General features: G+C 36.5%; 1 protein-coding gene across 1 annotated transcript in view; it reads right to left on the reverse strand.

Moving 5' to 3' along the window:
• Positions 1-2939: 2939 nt before the first annotated feature.
• LOC106877207 (uncharacterized) overlaps positions 2940-21600 on the reverse strand; it is a 38279-nt gene continuing 19618 nt past the window's right edge. The window contains exons 2-6 of the mRNA XM_014926056.3: positions 20419-20485; positions 15633-15747; positions 8529-8580; positions 5920-6084; positions 2940-3272 (exon numbers count right to left, since the gene is read on the reverse strand). Of these exons, the coding sequence (XP_014781542.1) occupies positions 3208-3272; positions 5920-6084; positions 8529-8580; positions 15633-15747; positions 20419-20426 (405 nt within the window). The 5' untranslated portion in view covers positions 20427-20485 and the 3' untranslated portion in view covers positions 2940-3207. The remainder of the gene's footprint in view (positions 3273-5919; positions 6085-8528; positions 8581-15632; positions 15748-20418; positions 20486-21600) is intronic.

Consider the following 21600-nt stretch of genomic DNA (forward strand, 5'->3'; position numbering starts at 1 on the left):
TAACATGTGTGATGATTGTATCTATGTACTATTAGAAGCAACAAATTTTATCTTTTATGCATTTCAGTCATGAGACTGTAACCATACAGGAGCACTTGAAGAATTTTTAGTTGAATGAATCAACACCTGTACTTATTTTTTTTTTTTTAAGCCTGGTACTTATTTTATCAGTTTCTTTTGCAGAACTGCTAAGCTACAACTCACCAGTACCAGTTATCAAGCAGTGGTGAGGACACACACGTGCGTGTGTGTGTGTGTGTGTATGTATATGTATATAATGGTCTTCTTTCAGTTTCCATCTACTAAATCCTCTCATAAAGCTTTGGTCAACCTGAGGGTATAGTAGAAGACACTTGCCCAAGGTTCCACACAGTGGAACTGAACTCAAAACCGTGAGGTTGGGAAGCTTCTTACCACACAGCCACGATCATGGATTCAATACGTGTCTGGAGTGAGGTCTTTCAGTTGCATATTGATGTTATTTGTGTGTGGAAGGTGAAAGAGAGATGAAACTTGGTACCATCTGCATTAAAGGTAACAGAAAGTCGGTGACAGCAACTGGGTCATTGATATATAGTAAAAAGAATATGGGAGACATTATTGAACCTTAGTGTGTGCCAGAGTTGACAGAAATCAAAGAAAGCTCTGTTGGTACATGCTGTGGCTTACATTCCGAGAACAGAGATGGATGTAAAAAATAAACAAGCAGCTTAGCTAGAAGGTTCTCTTCCCAGAAACAATTGAAAGCTTTACTAATATGAAGTGCAAAACAACATTGCTTTCATCAAAGTTCTCAAAGGGAAGAAGTAACACAAGAGAGAAAGTTTTCACTCTATCGATGTCATATTGGGAATCACTGAAGAGGAAGAGAAACTCAAGATGATAAAAGAGAAAGACTATTGACAAAGAAGCTCACTTTGCAACCATGAAGTTTTGGGTTCAGGCCAACTGAGCAAGTGTCTTCTACAATAGCCCCAGAATAAACAATGTGTTGTGAGTGAATATAATAGATAGAAACTGTAAGGAAGCCCTTCATGTGTATGTGTGTGTGCGCGCATGTATGCCTGTGTGTTCCCCACCACTGCCTCTTGACAAATATGTTGGTTTGTTTATGTTCCTGTAACTTAGCAGTCCAGCATAAGAGATCAATTGAATAAGTACCAGACTTGTACTGGGGTTGATTTGTTTAACTAACTCTTTCAAGGCAGTTTTCCAGGATGATTGCAGGCCCCTGACTGCACTTATGTCTCACATGTACCCATTTATTCATCATCATCATCATCATTTTAACATTCATTTTTCCATGCTTGTAGAGGCTGGACAGAGTTTATTGAAGTAGGTCTTCTATGGCTAGATGCCCTTCCTGTTGCCAACCCTTACCTGTTTCCAAACAAGATTATATTTCTCCATGGCCAGACATGTTCTTGCAGAATATTGGAAATGAATGACACTGCTTGTATGATAGTGACTATCATTTACATCTATCATGCGATGTCAAGACAAGGAAATGCAAACATACACACACTCACACATATATACATATATACACATATACAGCAAGCTTCTTTCAGTTTCTGTCAACCAAATGTGCTCACAATGCTTTGGTTGGCTTCATATTATAGCAGAAGACACTTGCCGAAGATGCAATGCAGTGGGACTGAACACAGAACCATGAGGTTGGGGAGCAAGCTTCTTACCACACAGCTATACCAGCACCTACATTTCATTATGCATGCATAATAAAACGCAAAATATGAGAAAATTAGTGATGGTTGGTGTTGGCAATGGTTATACAATGAAATTCATGACTTTGTATGAATTTCTATACTGTTATATAGAGAAGTGGAATATGACATTTTGGCATTTCCCCTTTGTCAGAGAAAAAAGAAATTCAATTGAAAAATAAGTAGCTATTTGGCAGAGCTGTTAGTGTGGTATTTACTCTGGTTCTCAAAATTTTGAGTTCAAATTTTTCCAGAATTAATTTTGCCTTTTATCCTTTTAGGGTGGATAAAATAAAGTTCCTATCAAGGGAAACGAGTAGATTGTCAGGATTATGAGAGCATTGGACAAGATGCCTTGAAGCATTCATTCCAGCTCTTTGCATGCTGTTCTTTTTGGGTGATAGATTTAATCTATCACCCTAGTTTAACATCATCACTTGGTACTTGGGTACTTTTTTCATAGTTCACTCTGTTGCAAGTATAAGTCTTCCATTTGAAGATAACTTCCTCATTTTCCTTTCACCAATCTCAGAAGCTTCATGATCTTGCTTGATGAGACTGGAGTCATTCTAAGTTAGTGGTTCCAGAGGTGTCATCATGTGTAGAGCCAATCAGGTTCACCAGTGCTCTCCATCGCTGGTGGTCCTATGCCAGCCCCTCTGCGTTCTCCAAGGTGATGTTGAGCCTCTGGAGATTCTCCCCAATCACGTCTAGCCTTCTGGTGCAGAGTCTGCCATGAGGCCTCTTCCAGCCTGCAGTTTCTGCATCAAATAAAGCCCTGGTAGGATGATCTAGTGGGAAACAGCGGACATGTCTTCACCAGTGCATGTGACAGATTGTTATGAGATGGGAGATTGTGGATTGATGCATGCATGCAGTTCTTTGTTGGAAATGTGATGGCACCATCTGATGTTCTTGATAGTTCTCAGAGCTCTGATATCGAAGCCATCGATACTCTTTGCCAGGGTCTTTGAGAGGGGATCCAGCTTCTGAGGCCCAAAATAAATATGGGGACATAATTACTTCCTTCTCTGACTCACCAGTAAAACAAAATATAGGACACACAAGTCAAACTCATTGTAATTGCTTCAACATAGGCTTCCAGAGCATACAATACAAACTGTGGATGTTGCCAAAACTAAAATTGAGAAAAAATTTCATAACCTTCACAACAGTAAGAAAGTTACTTTTCATAAGAAAAAATACAATTAGGCATTTTGTTGATTAATTTATTAAGATAATCACTTAATAATTTTCATGTGTGTGGATGGGATGGTGAGAGAGACAGAGACAGTGTGTGTGTGTGTGTGTGTGTGTGTGTGTGCTTATGTGAAATAGCACTTCAATTTTGGAAGTATGACATAATTCATATGTTGTTCACATAATCAAAACAGGAATACTGATGAGTTTATCAGACACAAACATTAGGGAAAGATGTTTCTTATTAAACAACATTGCTTCTTGAAAATTGTTAGTTAGAATTCTAGCTCCTTGGGGCATCAGAAAGTCCAAGAAAGTGATTCTTTGCACCCATTGAATATTTGCTGGCTGAAAATAATAAAAAAGAATCCAGTTCTGAAATAAAAGCTATGTGAACCAACACAGATTCAGTTACATGAGAATCAGTCACATGTTCAATCCTAAGGGTACCACTAAAGTCACTAGCATAGCTAGAGTGTGTGCTGCTTAGGGTAGCCTTTCCCTTTGCCACCCCCAGACCTCACAAAAAACACATATTGCCTACAGTAGACCCAAAAGTGCTACCTGACCGCTGGTTGACCAAGCTGGTGCACTTGCTTTTCCATTTTCTGTGGAAGGGTCAGGTACCACTGGTCAGGAGCTCCATTTGCTGTCAACAGCCACTGAACAGAGGCCTTGGCATTCCGTGGTTGCTGATGTGCAGACATGCGCACAGGCTACAGCATCTCAAGTCTTTTTTGGACGGTGAGCAGGTGTGGTCACTGTTCATCAGACTCTCCTTTCCACAGCTCGTCTCTTTGACGGAGCTGCAATCTTGGATCAAACGTACACCGAGAAAGGGCGCTTGGCACTTTGAGTGCTGTCAAGCAGGAAAAGTGCAAAGACATTCTTGGGGAAACTCTAGGTGTCGATGATGATCTGCTAAGCAGTTTGTTTGGCAGAACTTTCGGGCTGGGGCCCATGGATAACTTCCAAAAGTCCCTTGCCTGGCAGCGCTATTGAGGGGCGCTGCCTGTTCAAGATAAACTCTACCGGCATGGAAGTGCCAGCAGCCAGGCCTGCCCAAGGTGTACTCAGAGCCATAAAACTGTTCTGCACGCACTTGTCCAGTGCCCAAATATTGCTGACCTGTGGGTTTATGCCAAACAGCTACTGTCGCATGTAGAACAGATCCAGCTATCAGCTGAATCCATAGTGAAGATTGCCCCACCGACCTCCTTTAACTGGGAGAGCAAGGCAATTTTCATTTGTCTGGTGGCTGTAGCAAAAGAGGTGGTATGGTAGACCCATTTGAAAGGGCTAAAGTCAGACACTTTCCTCTTTGGCCAAGGCCTCATCAACTTTTTCAAGTTCCACTTGAAAAGGAAGGTGAGAGTAGAGAGGGAAGTGTTGTCTCGTAGCAAATTTGTTGAAAGGTGGGTGAATGTCAGAAGAATGTCCAGTATGGATGGACCAATTCTGAGAATACAACTGTAAAAAAAATGGTATAAAACGGAGAAAAGGCTTTTATGGGTTTTTCCATGAGTAATCTTTAAAGCACCTCCCCCTGTTGGGAGTTTTGTACTTGTTATATTTTCGTTGTTATCAAATGTTTATACAGACCTTTCTTTTTTATTGTCCTGTGTTTGTCCTTACATGTTTTGATTTATATTATCCCTTGTGGCCAATAAAACAAGAATTAATTATTATTATTATTATTCAGGTCACTGACTGGAATCGAACTCGGAATCTTGGAGTTAGTAGCCCGCACTCTTAACCACTATGCCATATGCCATGGAGTGAATTTTAGGGCTTATAAATCTAATATTTTCCTATCCTTCCTTAATACCGGTTCCCATATGCTTAGGAGGTTGTTGTGTCCTAGCATATATGCTGCTTCTTTTAGTTTTCATGATTTCCAGTGGTGTTCTCTATCTATTATTCCAGGCATTGACCTGAATAATAATAATAATAATAATAATAATAATAATAATAATAATAATAATAATAATAATAATAACAACAACAACATCGAAAAATACCTTAGGAATGAGATCCCAGGTTTGAAATTTCCCCAAGACACCTGATGAAGTTTGGAGGGTATATCAGCCAAAACGTTGTGTTAACAACAAACAAGATGAGGACAAATATCCATCAAATGTAAATAATGTATATAATTCCTCATCTCTTAAATATAGAACTAGCATTGATTTGTTTACATCCCTGCAACTAAGCAGTTCAACAAAAGAGACTGATAGAATAAGAACCAACTTGAGAGCATACTCTGATACAGCTCTCTCTCTCTCTCTCTCTCTCTCTCTTTCTCTCTCTATCTCTCTCTCCCCTCTATCTATCTATCTATCTATCTATCTATCTCTCCTTTTCCATCTGGGATAGCCATGTATCTCCTTTGTAGCAAGATACTTGTTTCTGTCCCTCTGTCATACTCTAATCTCTCATCATCTGGCACAAATTCACTTCCCTCGATACCACAACCCACACAACTGAGGGGTGTAGTATTGACTCCCTTCAACAGACCTCACTGTTCTTGGTGCCTCATAAAAAGCACTTTGTACACTCTGTAAAGTGATGGTGTTAGGAAGGGTTTCCAACCATAAAAACCATGTCAAAGCAGACAATAGTAGAGCTTGGCCAGCTCCTGTCAAACCACCCAACCCATGCCAGCATGGAAAATGGATGTTAAATGTGGATCATGATAATGATGATGATTATGTTATGCCTAACATAACTACGAAAAGCAGCATAATCAGTGTAGCATTTCCATTTAGCTATGAACTCCAGAAATTTGTCTTCACCTTCAGCTTTTTAACAAGCGAGATATAACTATCTAAATAGCTAGTCCCACTGTCAGTCTATTTATATGCCCTTCAATCTTTTCCAGTTTATTTGTGTTTCTATCAGTTTATGTGTCTTACTTCTGCACAAAACATTTTAGAAAAGTTTCATAGAAAACAATCGTAACAAATATAATTATCACCAAAAATAATCAACTTACAGATAGATACAGGTTTCGGTTCTTCATACCAATATTTCCTCTTCAGTAGGTCTACTTTACTCATTTTAGCTGAATTTAAAGCACGAGTATGCTCTGAGCGGTCAATAGGCTGAGTGTGGGATAACTGAAGTTTCTTAGGATTCTTGATATGTGACAGAGAAGTAGCTGAACAACAGAACAAAGACACTAAATATTCTCAGCTGTATATGAGCAGAGGATTTGATCTGCCAACAACAAATTAGTTTTAACAATTTCAATGTAAGTTTTTCTTCCCAATCCTTGAATTTTTCCATTGGAAATTTCAAATTGATAGAAGTGATATTTTATGAAACCAAAACTGTAGCTGTAGCAAAACTGTAGATTCAGAGAGAGAATCCAAAGTTAAAATAAAAATTGGAATTGAATAAAAACACCATATCTATCCAATGTTTCCCCCTAGTGGATTCCTTGTCTTGTGTTTCTGACTTTTTAGCCTTCCTCAATGGGAAATACCAAAAGGAATTAACGCTGGGCAGATTAAAGCTGTAGCTTTAACTAAAAACTCAATCACTAATGTTGACTCATTTTCATTAAGCTACAATTTTTACACCTTTTATCATAAAAGAGAATTTTATCTCCTTGACAACTGCAGTGAATTTGCCTTAAGAATTTATATGTCACAAACATATTTTAACTAACCTAAAGTTTGTTCTTCTAGTTTATATTTTTGCAACATTATTATCTTAAGGTGTTCATCTATCTTCATGTTAATTTTAGTTGAATTATATTTATTCAATTCCAATTTATATTTCAACTTTAGATTCCTTCTCTGAATCTTATACATAGCTACAGTTTTGTTTCCATAAAATATCACTTTTATCAATTTGAAATTTTCAATGGAAAAATTCAAAGATTGAGAGGAAAATCTTGCGTGCCCTTCCTAACTTTTTGTCTTACATGTCACCTCTTGTCCTGCTTATTCCATTTTGTTTTTCTGTGGTATGTGAGACAGAAAGTCGTTGAATAGACTTCATAATGTGTGATGAAAGAATTCTAACAAATAAACTAATAATAATAATAATAATAATAATGATAATAATAATAATGATAATAATAATAATAATAATAATAATAATAATAATAATAATAATAATAATAAGGCTAAAGCGAAAATCAAATAAATAATGCATGTGTTTACTAACAAAAGATGACCATTCCCAAATATAACAACATATATATAGGTTATGAGAGGTAATGGTGTCAAGAAGACCCAAAAGTGTCAGGTAATGCTGAATAATTGCTATGGACAGACTATAGCTAAGCTCCAGGTTCGATGATTATACAAATGAGGAATCCAGCGTAGGTCATATATTAGCATGCATATATATAAAAAAATTAACAGAATGAGATAAAAAATCCAAGGCTACACAGAAACAGCTGTAAGCCTCTACACGGAAACAGCTGTAAGACCTTCTCTTTATAAATGTTCTGAAATCTTTCATAGCCTTGGATTTTTTTATCGCATTCTGTTCATTTTTTATATATATACACACACACACACATGCATATATATATATATATGTATGTATGTGTGTATGTATGCATGTATGAAATATGGCAGTCACCATATTTCATTTCCTAACAGCTTCCTCTGAAGAGTACAGCTTACATAATCGGACTGTTACCTAACACTCCATTGAACCCCTAATGCAAAACTGATTGGTAAGATCAGCCATAATGGATTTATAATACTGTAAACTAATATTAATATATGTATATATATAAATATATATGGAATAGGGATTTGGAATCTGGGCAGCTACTTTATTAGTACTCTGGTTCCAGCTAACTACATTGAATGATAGGGAAAATATAAAATTAAGATAAACAGTTACACTGTACTTCACTAGACAGATACACCCTAAGTTTGCTTCCTTAGATTTTATGCAACATGCAGAGTATATATTCAAGACATCATAAAAAGGAATTGAGAATTATACATCTTCAAAGCATATTTATTACAGTATTATTTTGATTTCATTCACATGAGATTTCAGTCCTGACATGCATTTACATATATATAAGTATGTATAGTTTCAGTATAAATGAAATAAAAGAAGCTGAAAATGCACTGAGAATGTTTAGGAAAATTTATTAATATTTATATTGATACACTTAACCAGTTTCACCTCTCTGTAGACCACATTTAAGGCAAGTACGAATAAATTTTGTTTGCTTCCAACCCTAGAGAATCCGACATTAGAAAGTGTAAGATATGAGGGATGTGGAGTTGTGTCGTAAAATGCATCATTCGCAATACTCTTTCACAACCCTCAAATCTTGCACCTTTGAAAACCACACAAATATGAAACCAGTGAAGCATATTAATATTAATATAGATAAATCATCTTGTATACACTCTTAGTGCAATTTCAATTTATTTTATATATACATACATATATATATTATGGGTGTGTGTGTGTGTATATATATATATACACACACACACACACACACACACATATGCAATATATATATGTGTGTGTGTGTGTGCATGTGTGTGAGTAGTTATTTTCATAAATAACTCTATTTGTTAATACAAAGGAAGTATTATTCAAGAGAATACTTACAATCATTTCCAGAAGATCCCTTTAGCAACCAAGGACACATTGGTTTGTCATTCTACATAAGACATATTAGATATCATATTAACTCTTTAGAGTATAGTGCATTATTTAAACTCTAACAGATATCTACTTTTTTTTTTTTTTTTTTTTTTGTAAGTAAATATCCTAAGTGCAGTCATGGTTATAAGCGCTTGTGTAACTGTGTAATTAGAAATTTGCTTCCAAACTACATGCTTCCCAGTTCAGTCTTACTGTGCAGAACCTTAGGCAAATGTATTCTAGTACTATCACAAGCCAACCAAAGCCTTGTGAGTGGATTTGGTAGATAGAAACTGAAGAAAAGCCAATCATGTATATATATTTCTCAATGACAGTGCTAATGTGCACTGAATATGCATAAGCTGATGACATGCAACAATCAGTGAACTGATGATACAGAGACTTAAAATTTCGAATGTAATTTTGCCTATCTGTAATCATTTAATTTTGTCCTCCATTCACAATGAGATTGAGGTGTACTTCTGTCATCACATATGACTTGCTCATGAGAAAAGACACCTTGGGACCAGTTGCAGGACACACACCTATGAAATCTTGCAGATGCTACATATGAATATGGTTATTACATTAAGTTATAGGCTTCTTGAAATAGTTGTTGAGATAAGACTGTAAGATTTTTCAGTTCTTTTGTTATTGTTTTCTTGATTCTGTAATCTGTATTTTCTGTGTTTCATGTAAATATACATCTCAAGACTGTGTTTATCTAGCTAACTACCAATACATACATACATACATACATACATACATGCATATATGTATTTATATATATATTTATAAATATATATACTAGCAGAAGTACCTGGGATTGCTTGGGATTCAAATACTACAATGTTTTTGATACTTTAGTAAATTTCCTGTGTCATAAATAACGTTAATGCCAAATTGGTTGCCGAGTACCGCTGAAACCAAGTGGTAACAGTTTAATATGAAGTTCTGAAAAGGGCTGTAATGTGTTCTCAGGTGGTATAACAATCGTATGTAAAGTGACCCTGAAAAGGGCCTTTTTTTCCCTCTACACTGAAAGCAATAGAAATGTTGCTGTGAAATGGGGAACTCTGTGAAAACAGATGACAAACCTAGGTTGGACAAAGGAAAAGAAACATGGTTAAGGAAAGTTAGTAACTTTGAAAGCATAACTACAGTAGCACTCACAACATATCAGGTCTGCAAGGTTGCACTGGTGTAGTGGAGACACTGGGGTTCACGAATTTGAAAGCAGTTGGTGCATGAAGTGCCTACAACACCTCTCTGTAGACCACATTTAAGGCAAGTACGAATAAATTTTGAGCATCCTACATTACTGGCCTTGAAAAAAACATGGCTCGCCCACCTCCTTTTGGCAGCTGAAGCAGACTCTGTTTTATGGCCAAGGTGCATTCTTTTTTTAGATGGCATGGCAGTAGTATTGGACTATGTTTAAATTGTGAGTTTTAAAAAATGGGCAAAAGGGGACACTGAAAAGCAAATTTGGCACATTGTATAAAAAGTGAACCTACTAAACATATTATTAAAAAAAGGTGGAAGCAGGGACAGACAGTTAGCTATGTGAACACAAAGACACTGAATGCAATATTTTTTAACAGCACATGAGCTAAAAACTGGTAGGCAGAAACAGTGTGAAAGAGCTAGTTTAATTGAGTATGGGGACAATGAAAAATTTCAACAGGAAGTATGAAGTTAAAGCAATAATGTAGATCAAATGGTAGGCCTAACCTGTAAGCCGAAGCACATATCAGATATGCTCGGAAGCGCATCAGTAATCATAATTTCACACTGGCATGATCAGGTGAATTGTGTTCCACCAATGAAATTCAGTCAAAGAACTAATCAGATAGGCTCACTACAGTGGACAATCAATAGTGTTCACACACATAGGTCAAAGGTTATGTTCACAGTTCACTCCATATTGGCCATTGACATAATGTCATTAAGGAAAATGGTGGTGAAAAGGAGGCATTATGGTTGTTGGCGATAATAGGGGGAGGGGAAGTGAGTAAAGGAGGGGGCATCATGGCCATAAGCAATAATGGTGGGGGTTAAATAAACACTAATGTACACAGATCAAAAAAGTGGGGTGCACATTAATAGTGTTCACGCCTACATGTCAAAGGTCATGCTTGCAGTTCACCCTGTGTTATCACCATGAGCAGAGGGTAATTAGAGAAAATTTGTGCTGAAGTGGTGGGGGGCATCATGACCATAGGCGATAATAGTGGGGGGGTTTAAGTAAACACTAATGTAAACAGATCAAATCAGCAAGGTAGAACTGCCCCACAATCCTTCACGTGTGAGTAAATGGCGGAAGTTGTAAGCCAAAAACTAAGTTTAATCCAGTAAATTGCAAATTTAATGCTAATAAACTTGACAAAACATTAGTTTAAAACAGTCAATTAAGCATGGGTAATATTCTTGCCAAATTTGGAGTGAATTGGTTTTGGAACTGCAGAAGTTATGGGGAAGATAGTTTTTGTGTGTGACAGATGCACAGGTGCAATAAACACCAAAGATGTACAGAAAACAGATTCTATCACATGCCAGGGGAAAAAACTAGAAGTTGCTGATAGCTTCCGTTACCTAGGTGACCAAGTCAGTAGCGGAGGTGGATGTTCTGAGAGCATAGCTGCTAGAATAAGAATAGCCTGAGCAAAGTTCAGAGAGTTCCTATCTCTGTTGGTAACAAAGAGCCTCTTGCTCAGAGTGAAAGGTAGACTGTATGATGCCTGTGTACGCCATACTACATGGCAGTGAAACATGGGCTGTGACTGCTGAGGACATACATAGACTTGAAAGAAATGAAGTTAGTATGCTCCACTGGATGTGTAATGTCAGTGTGCATACATGACAGAGTGTAAGCACTCTGAGAGAAAAGTTGGACATAAGAAGCATCAGATGTGGTGTGCAAGAGAGACGACTGTGCTGGTATGGTCATGTGATATGTATAAATGAGGATAGCTATGTGAAATGTCACACCCTAACAGTGGCGGGAACCTGTGGAAGAGGTAGACACAGGAAGACATGGGATGAGGTGATGAAGTATGACTACGAGCGTTGGGCCTTACAGAGGCAATGACAAGTGACCAAGACCTTTGGAGATATGTCATGCTTGAGAAGACCTGGCAAGCCAAGTGAGATCGTAGTCATGGTTGATGCCAATGCTTTTTAACTGCCCCGTTGAAAAGCACCTTTCAATTGTTGGTCAATATGCTGTGCTTGTGAAGACCTGTTGAACTGAGTGAAATCATAGTTGTGGCCAATGCCAGTCCTACTTGACTGGCACCCATGCAAGTGGCATGTAAAAAGCACAATTTGAGCATGGCCGATGCCAGCGCTGCCTGCCTGGCATGTAAAAAGCACCATTCAAGCATGGCCAATGCCAGTGCCACTTGACTGGCACCTGTGCCAGTAGCACATAAAAAACACCATTCGAGCATAGCCAATACCAGTGCTGCCTGACTGGCTCCCGTGCCATTGGCACCTAAAAGCACCCACTACACTCTCAGAGTTGTTGGCATTAAGAAGGGCATCCAGCTGTAGAAACCTTGCCAAATCAGATTGGAGCCTAGTTCAGCCTCCTGGCTTGCCAGTTCTCAGGTTGTTTGATTATAAAGAGTGTTATTATCATTATAGTCATTGTTTATAACAACATTATTACTAAGAAATGAATTGAAAAAGAGAAAAACAGATGTTTGAGTTGACCATATGTTATGGTAAAAAACAATCTCAAATCTACCACCTCAAGTAAACATCTTGATGTTGAAATTACAGGGAGAACATACTGAAAAGGATTTCCATTTGCTTTCTTCAACACTATTGGGAAAATTTAGGGTGTAGCATCCCAACAAAAAAAGCTGTCATTCAATAGATGCCACAATAATGGTGAAACAATACTATTCTTTTCTTTTTTTGTACTTATTTGCTACAGGGAAGATACATGGGGAGAAGAGTCACTGAGGAATATTAGTCTTAACAAAGATATGGTACAAAGAGCTATAAACATCAACACTTTGGTTTGCATGTCAGTACTCTATAGACAAATAATTGTTTTAAAAACAATGAAATTTTTGCTGTTGAGTAGGTTCATCAACTCTTCATGGGCAGTTCTATGGCATGAAAATAACCAAAATCTGTCTTGACTTAGGCAAAAGAGCCTTCTCATTATGTTAGTGACCAGCTTGAGTCTTGCAAAGGAAAAAACATAAAATAAATCCCAAAGAAAACATATATATACACATCCATCCATCCATACATACATATATGTGGTGAACTGGGTGATAAAGGTTAGCTCAGTTATAAATGCAGGATATCTTCTAGAAGTGCATTCTCTTCCACTCTCTGAAGTAGAGTATTATTCCAGATAACAAACAGAGCTTTACTCAATCAAAACAAAAGATGGAATGCAGAGCCAGTCAGAGCAAGACTGGCATTTTCTATGGTTTTAAACATTATCAGAAGCCCTGCACTAAATGCTTTATTGTTATAGTTCTATACTATCTTCAACTCACTTAAAATACTTCTGAGATCCAAATCACTTTCATTTAAATACTTGTGAGCTATCAATTCTAATTCAGTAATTCTGTACTTGTTCTCTCACCACATAATTATACGACCTTCAGTTTTATAAACCACAAGGTCGTTAATGTTCATTCAATACTTAGAATATCTCTGAAATCCAATACACTTTAAATTTAACAAATTAAGATAATGAAATTGAATGGCAATGCTAAACAGGCAGACTTACTTCAGTCTTGTTAGATGCTTATTAATAATTTTGCCATTCTGCTTCTCTATTTTAATGCATCAAACTTATCATACAATAACTGAGCTTTATTATTTTTCTTATAAGATTCCTAGAATGAATCAGATTATTACTAATATATGATAAATGTTGTAATGTTAACCATCCCCAATTAAATAAAATTGAGAATTTTTATTGTGCACAGTTTTTGCTTAGCTTATCTTGTTAAACAAAACTATAACTCATAAAACAAAGTTAGATTAATATAGTCACATTTTCAATGCTAGCCTACAAAATCAAATTTAAATTATATTAGGAGTATGTATTGAGAGAGAATATTTAATTGATTAAGTGGTAATACTATGTATTAATGAATTCACTTGAGGTTGCGTCATTTAAGTTTTGTGTTTTGAAATTTTGTTTAAAATAAAATCAGGAGTTACAAAGGAAGGACATCGTCGTCGTCATTGTCGTCGTCGTCATCGTCATCATCATCATCATCATCATCATTTACCGTCCACTTTCCATGCTGGCATGGATTAAATGGTTTGACAGGAGCTGGCCAGGCAGGAGCCTGTACCAGACTTCTGTGTCTGTTTTGGCATGGTTTTTACAGCTGAATGCCTTTCCTAACACAAACCCATCCAAATTTCATTATGTAATTTTAGTACATGTAAATTGTTGTCTTCTAAAGGTTAACTTTCTAAATGTCTCAAACATGTTGGCCTGTAGGTAAATATCAAACTATAAGTAAAATTACGGATAATCCTCTTGTTTAATACATGCTGTTTCTTTAGGCAAGATAAATACCATTGTACTTGCCTCACTCCAGTGAGTTACAAAATCCTAATTCCAACTATTTTTTTCAGATCTGTATTTTTATGAAATGATCTAAGTGGTTGCCTGTATGTGGAAGATGTGCATTCTTTTTGATTTTTGCCTGTTTCAATCATTGGACTACAGTCAAGGAGTGAATTGTCAGGATTTAGTTGATCCTATCAATATCACAGTAGTTATTTCGATCTGAAACTTATTTTATCAATTTTTATTTGCTGAACTACCTAGTTACAGGAAATAAAAATAGACAGAACATTACCATAACAGCAGTATAAGCATAAACACAAACAAGGTCAATATGTACACATATTTTTATTTTATTTTTTCTTCTTTGTTTAGTATTCAAGTAAATTATTGTAATCAAAATAATTATAAAATTTAAATATGAAGAAACTGGGAAAAAGAGAAAGAAAGGAAAAGAAAGAAAAGAAAAAAGGTAGGGTAAATCAGTGGAAGATGGAAGGGGACGGGACGATGAACCAGATACCCCAGAATAAATGGTGTGCTCAGCCATGACCCATGGTAATGACCAAGATGTCAGTACTACAGAGGATGGCCAATGACACTTGCTGCAGCAGTCACTCCACCTTGTGGTGCTCATTTTTCTGACAGGCCACTGTTGACCCTATTTTCTGGAGGAAATCAGTAGTATGGGGTTCAAGAACACCTGATTTCTTGATGGTAGCTGGCACAAATTGATAGTAAGGCCCCTGTATTCGTTAATTTTTCTCTCCTCCACATTATGAGTGGTGACACCCAGACTTACAGCCAATGCTGCAAGATTGAAGCTGGAGAATGTGTTACTGCACTTCACATCTCAGACTAGAGATCTACCTCCTCCAAATGGGAAGGGGGCACTTACAGCCCCCACAGCTGAGGTCTGCAGGCTCAAGTTGGGACAAGAAGCCAGCCGTGTCACGGCCCCTTCTAATTGTGCCATTCAAAGCAGCATGTTGCGGGGATCAGCCCACACTAAGGCTGCAGGACAATGGATGCAGACTGAATTCATCTACTACCACTCCACAATGACATTTGTGCAGAATGTGTATATATTATAAATAGAATTATGTGCTTTCACCATATATTGATAATAGAAAATAGTCTAATACAGTGTATATAAGCCCTCATAATAGAAAAGGTTCATAATTCTATTTATAAAATTCCAGTTGTTGCAGTCTCCTAATTCACACAAAATTTGCACACACACACACACAATGTATACATATATATTGTATTTTTCTCAATTTCCATGAACCAAATTCTATTTGCAAAGTATATGTAGACCAGAGACCTTAAGTCTACTGTAAATGATACTTACACAAGGTACTGTGCTGTGGAATTGCACCTGGAGCCATACTATTGTGAAGTGGACTTCTTACCACACAACGATGCATTTACTCTTTTGCTGGTTCCATACATTAGGCTATGGCTTTACTTGAATACTGGCAATTTTTTTAAAAAAGAATATATCTTACCTTCATAAGCGGCTTTAACCAATAATCAGTAATTAGACTTGTCTTGGTTAATTTTTTCAATTTTGTATTCTGTGAAGGTACACGATATGAAATCATTCTAAAGTGATGGTCATTTCTGAAAGTATGAATTAGGCATGATGATTTAGTGTTAATTTCTAACACCATTTTCTCATAACTGCTTCTGTTTGTTTTTGATTCTCCAAGGATTTACATTCAAGCCAGGTCATGTACTCAGGCATGTTAGATGAGTGATGACACCCTCTAAAGATAGATCTTTTCTTTTATCTGTTTCAGCCATTAGACTGTGGCCATGCTGGGGCACTGCCTTGGATTTTTAGTTGAATCAATCAACTCCAATACTTATTCTTTTTTAAGCCTGGTACTTATTCTATTGGTCTCTTTTGCCAAAGCACTTAGTTATGGGGATGTAAACACACTAACACCGGTTGTCATGTAGCAGTGGAGGACAAACACAGACAGAAAGACACACACATACATACATACATATATACATATTAATATTTCACTTAGGCATGGTGTGACTAATAACCTGATGTAGAACTCAATATGCAGATGGTCCAAAACACAGTGTTATATGGGTATAGAATGGTAATAGGAACAAATAGATGACACCGGAAATGATGGGCTTCTATCAGTCTACCAAATCTACTAACAAGGCTTTGGTTGACCTGAGACTATAGTAGAAAACACTTGTCCAAATTGCCACCCTGTAGGACTGAACCCTGAACCATGTGGTTGGGAAGCAAGCTTCTTACTACACAGCCATGCCTGCACCTAAGATTAATGTGTCTAGGTTTCACCAAGATTTAGGTACATTACTTTTGATGCAGGTAAATTTTCTTTATAATAATTCTGTTCTTGCAATATCATGATGTAAGCTGGTCGTAATTTGTATTCACATCTCACATTACACACTAAGAAACAGAGATTAAGGTGGCGAGCTGGCAGAAACGTTAGCATGCCAGGCGAAATGCTTAGCGGTATTTCGTCTGCTGCTACGTTCTGAGTTCAAATTCTGCTGAGGTTGACTTTGCCTTTCATCCTTTCGAGGTCGATTAAATAAGTACCAGTTATGCACTGGGGTCGATATAATCGACTTAATCCGTTTGTCTGTCTTTGTTTGTCCCCTCTGAGTGTAGCCCCTTGTGGAGAGTAAAGAAATAAGAAACAGAGATTAAGAGAGGTAGAAGTCGTCTAATGTAAAGAAATAGTCTAAAGTTTGCATGTGCTTTTTCAGCAATGTTTGTTGCCAATGCAATTAAGGTTCAGCAATACAACAGACTCTGTGACAACAACCACCATATGCCTTGGCATGCAAGATGTGCTCTTCTAATGTCTTCTTGTATTTATTAGTTGTCTCTTCATGGTTACCACTGAAACATTTGCAATGTACTGAGCTGGCTTTGCACTACAGAGAATCATACCTAAGCAGTTATAATCAGTGCAAGATATTGAAGTGCATACCAATGAAGGAGTTTGTCCATGATTACCTGACAATGATGCAGCTAATGATGCTAAACATGATGATTATAGTGATGATGGTGCTGTTGATGAGAATGATGATGTTTACAACTAGATGCACATTCCCTATAGGCCAACCCAACAGGTGAAGTAATGCTTTGGGAGGAAGAGTAGGAAAATAATTCTTAAAACCTGGTGCCTTGAGGAGAGGCTAACAACAACATGCTACTACTGCTGATGATGATGATAATGATGATGATGATGACATTGATAGTACTGATTAGGATAAGTACAATAATGTCAATGATAATGATTTTACCAAAGGAACTTCTCACTTAGGAGTAGAAACGGCTTTTTTTTAATCGGATTTGACCTCATGACTATAAAATGCTGCAACTATTTTTACTTCAGTATAAAGCAAATAGTTTTGTAATGGAGCAATCATCATCATCATCATCATCATCATCATCATCATCACCATCACCACCACCACCACCATCATCATCATCATCATCATCATCTGTTTTCCATATAAGCATGGGTAAGACAGTTTGACTAAAGCTGGTAAGCCGGAGAGCAGCACTGGGCTCCATCTGTTTTGGATTGGTTTCTACAGCAAGATGCCCTTCCTAATGCCAGCCACTCCATAGAATGTACTAGGTGCCTTTACATGTACTAGTATGAGTATTTTTATGTGTCACCAGCATGGGTACCTTTTACATATCATTGACACCTGTGCCTTTTACATGTCACTGGCACAGGTGCATTTAATGTTACCAGCACAGGTGCCTTTTACTTGTCACTGGCACTGGCCACAGCTATGATTTCCCTTAGCTTGACATGTTTTCTCAAGCACAGCAAATCACCCAAGGCTTCAGTCACTTGTCATCACCTTCATGAGACTCAGCATCCACAGATCATGTTTCACCACCTCATCCAATGTTTTCTTGGATCTATCTCTTCCACATGTAAGAGATCGTTTCTTCTTCCTAAAGCTGTTCTCATCCATATGCACCACATGACCATACCAGGACAGTCGTCTCTCTTGCACACTACATCTGATGCTTCTTATACCCAATTTTTCTCTCAAGATGCTTACATTCTGTCATACATGCATACTGACATTACACATCCAGCAGAGCATACTAGCTCAGGAGGTAACATGGAGAGAGGGAACAGCAGCTTTCAGCATCTGAAAACAAGATTCTAATGAGTATTTGCTAATAGACATGTCATAACAGTTGTCCTCATATTTAATCTACCATCATTCATTTGTGTTATACTTGCTGCCTCCACTGGAAGTGGTTGCTATACAAGTATTAGTACAAGCAATATTAATACAAATACAAGTTAATAAATAGATATAAAAATAAAAATAAACAATTGCAGCATGGAAGGTGTTTATAAGCATTTAAGAAACACACAAAACTGTTAGATTCACTTCAACAGGTCATGGTCTCAAAGCGACGAAAATATTTTGGAAAATTAAATATAAATATTGAAGTGAATCTAATGGTTTTTGTGTGTTTCTTAAATGGCTTATAAACACCTTCCACGCTGCAATTGTTTTCGTTCCCGCACACGATCTCAGATCAGGTCACTTGCTATGCAAGTACATCTCCAAAAAATAAAAATAGTTAATTTCTTATCAATAGATAAATAGTTAATTGGTTAATTAATTACTGCTACCTCCATTGGAAGTGGATGTTATACAAGCATTAGTACAAGCAATGTTAATACAAATACAAGTAAATAAATAAAAATAAAGATAGTTAATTCATTATAAACAGATAGAATAGTTAACTGGTTAATTAATTAACTAAATAATAATAAATACTAGACAGTCATGTTTTAATTTTGTTTGATACAAAATAAAATGCTACAGTGTTTGTATTGCAGCAATTTAAATGACACTACTGAGGGAGGAGGTCAAAGGCCAGGAGAAGAAGGATTGCCAAGAGATGTTCTGGTACAGGAGAGAGGTTTCCAGTATAGGTGGTTGGCATAGGAAAGGGAGGGCACATTGCAGTTAAGGAGACAATGGAATAACTGCACCTTTCAGAGCCAGGGCAGTAATAGAGAAAGAGAGAGAGGCAACTTCGATAAATTTTATACAGTGTCAAAAAAGGAGCAAAGAAGACAATTAGAGGCAAAGCTATAAATATTTTAGATTAAGTTAAGATGGGTTAGTGTTACAAATGTAGTTGCTCCTTTGAACTAGGTTTTTATCAGCATTGTTTTGATAGTAGTAAGAAGAACCTTATTAAGGGTCATATACGAGCAGTTATACAGCTTGGTATATCATATATCTCTATTACTGACCCCATTGATTTGAGAGCTTATACATGGATATATGATACTGGGCAATCAGTGAAGGAACATCAATGTAAGAAGCACCATTGACTCAGTTGAGCTCTTCTACTATCTCTTTGCAATCTGCCATGCAGCAGTCCCATGACTTTGTCACATCCATGGCAGGGTGGTTGAACAGATGTTATATCTTACCAAAGGGTAGCCTGTAACAATGCAAGGTACAGTTGTCACTTTGAGAAATATTTTCAAAATATCCACATATCCCAGTTTTCATTTTATTTACCTATAATCATATTCAGCGCTCTGTTTTTATACCCTACATATAACCTATTACCAGTACCAAAAAATATAATACAAATGGTGCACATATACTGTAACCTTTTAATCAAAACATAGCATAATAGCATCATACCTTTCTGAAGGTATCATTGTATATAAAACTATTAAAATTTTGTGCAAAATTACTTTCAGAGCAAACATATTATGAAATGTAAATGGATATTGTTTTTGGACTTGGGTCTTACCCCAAGGATGCAATTGTAAAAATATTCTGAAATCCCCAAAAATCCAAAATCTGCCACACTTTCAGTCCCAGGAATTTCAAATAAGGGATTTTCAACTTGCACTGATGCATATTTTATTAACTAGAGAGCAACGGTTCCTGATCTCTCTACTACTAAAGGTCCCCTTTTATTTAAATGAATTTTCCATGGTAGCCACAGGTTTTGAAAGGTCTGTCTGCTCAACAAGTTTTGAACATAACCCCAATTCTACTTTATGGCTCTTACAGCACCACAAGCCTCGGGACTCTATAGACCCCAGACTGGAAATTGTTGCTCTAAAGGGACAACAATCAAAATTGATTATTAACTTTGAACCAAAAGAGATGAAGTTAAGCATAGTCCAGTGATCTAAAACCTAGACCATCTAAAAAAAAAAAAAAACTAATAAGGTACAGAACAGGAAAGTAATAGGGATAGAAAATACTTACGTAGCCATTCTTATATTTCTGTTTAAAGTTGACAGCACACAGTATCAGGAAAACATCAACTGATCTGCTGCAAATTTTGAAAACTTATATAAGTGTGTGTGTGTGTGTGTGTGTGTGTTTCTGATTGAGAGGATGAAGGCATATATTTGTATCATGCATATTAGTATATTCGCACACATGGTTGTAGCTATATATTTGTCAGTGCGTACATACATATATTCATATATACATGTATAGATTCATGCAAGTAAATATAAATACAAAATACAAATATAATTCTTACTTGTGCTTGTTCATATACACTCACGAAGTCAAGTGTATATATATATACAGTAAGCACATATATGTACAAAATAGCTGGAAAGATAATACTGACAACTTATTAATACCCCCCACAAACTTCAATAATAAACACTTGAACTCATTGACATAAAGAGATAGTGCCTGCTTAAAATTAAATTTGGTAAACTCATTTGACCTTAGAAAATGTACAGAGAACATGAAAACTGAAATCAAAGCTGATATTTTATACAATAATAATGTTCATGTGACAGTGTAGAGAGACAAGGGGTGGTAGCACTGTAAAAGTGACAAGTGTCTCATTAAGTACTCAGTACTGAACAGGAAAGAAAAACAACAACCCTTTCTTCAAAATGTTGGCCATTATATTTCAAGAATGATATTCTGAATATTTTGAGATGGTCACTTTTTTAAAACTTGCCAAATAAACACATGCACTATATATTCATTCTTCACTTGTTTATTATTGTTCTTATTTTATGTCCATTGTCTGGAAATCTTTTGTCACACTTCCTGTGACCTCTTCAGCAACTCTCCATCTCATATGTCTCCTCCTAGTTTGTTTAGTTCATTCTGTCTTCAACGAAAAATTTTTTTAATTAATTGAAATTTTCCTCTTTGTTGAAAAAAGTGACAATTTTAGTGGCAACTGTTAGAATCTTTCAAAGAGAAGGGAGGATAATTTTGAGAAATTAAGAATTAAGCTCTGAAGTAAATTTACATGCTTATAGAAAGAATGGTTTGAGCTTTGTTTGCAGGCAAGAGACATCTATATCAGTTAGTCAGAGTTTGCAGTTTTAGCATAGTTTATCCAACATTGCAGATCATTTGATGGATGGAGTTATGAATACATCATACCCAAAATAATTTGCAAATTAAAAT

Source organism: Octopus bimaculoides, chromosome 6, assembly GCF_046866305.1.
Source record: "Octopus bimaculoides isolate indiv1 chromosome 6, ASM4686630v1, whole genome shotgun sequence".
In the NCBI taxonomy this organism is placed as follows: Eukaryota; Metazoa; Mollusca; class Cephalopoda; order Octopoda; family Octopodidae; genus Octopus; species Octopus bimaculoides.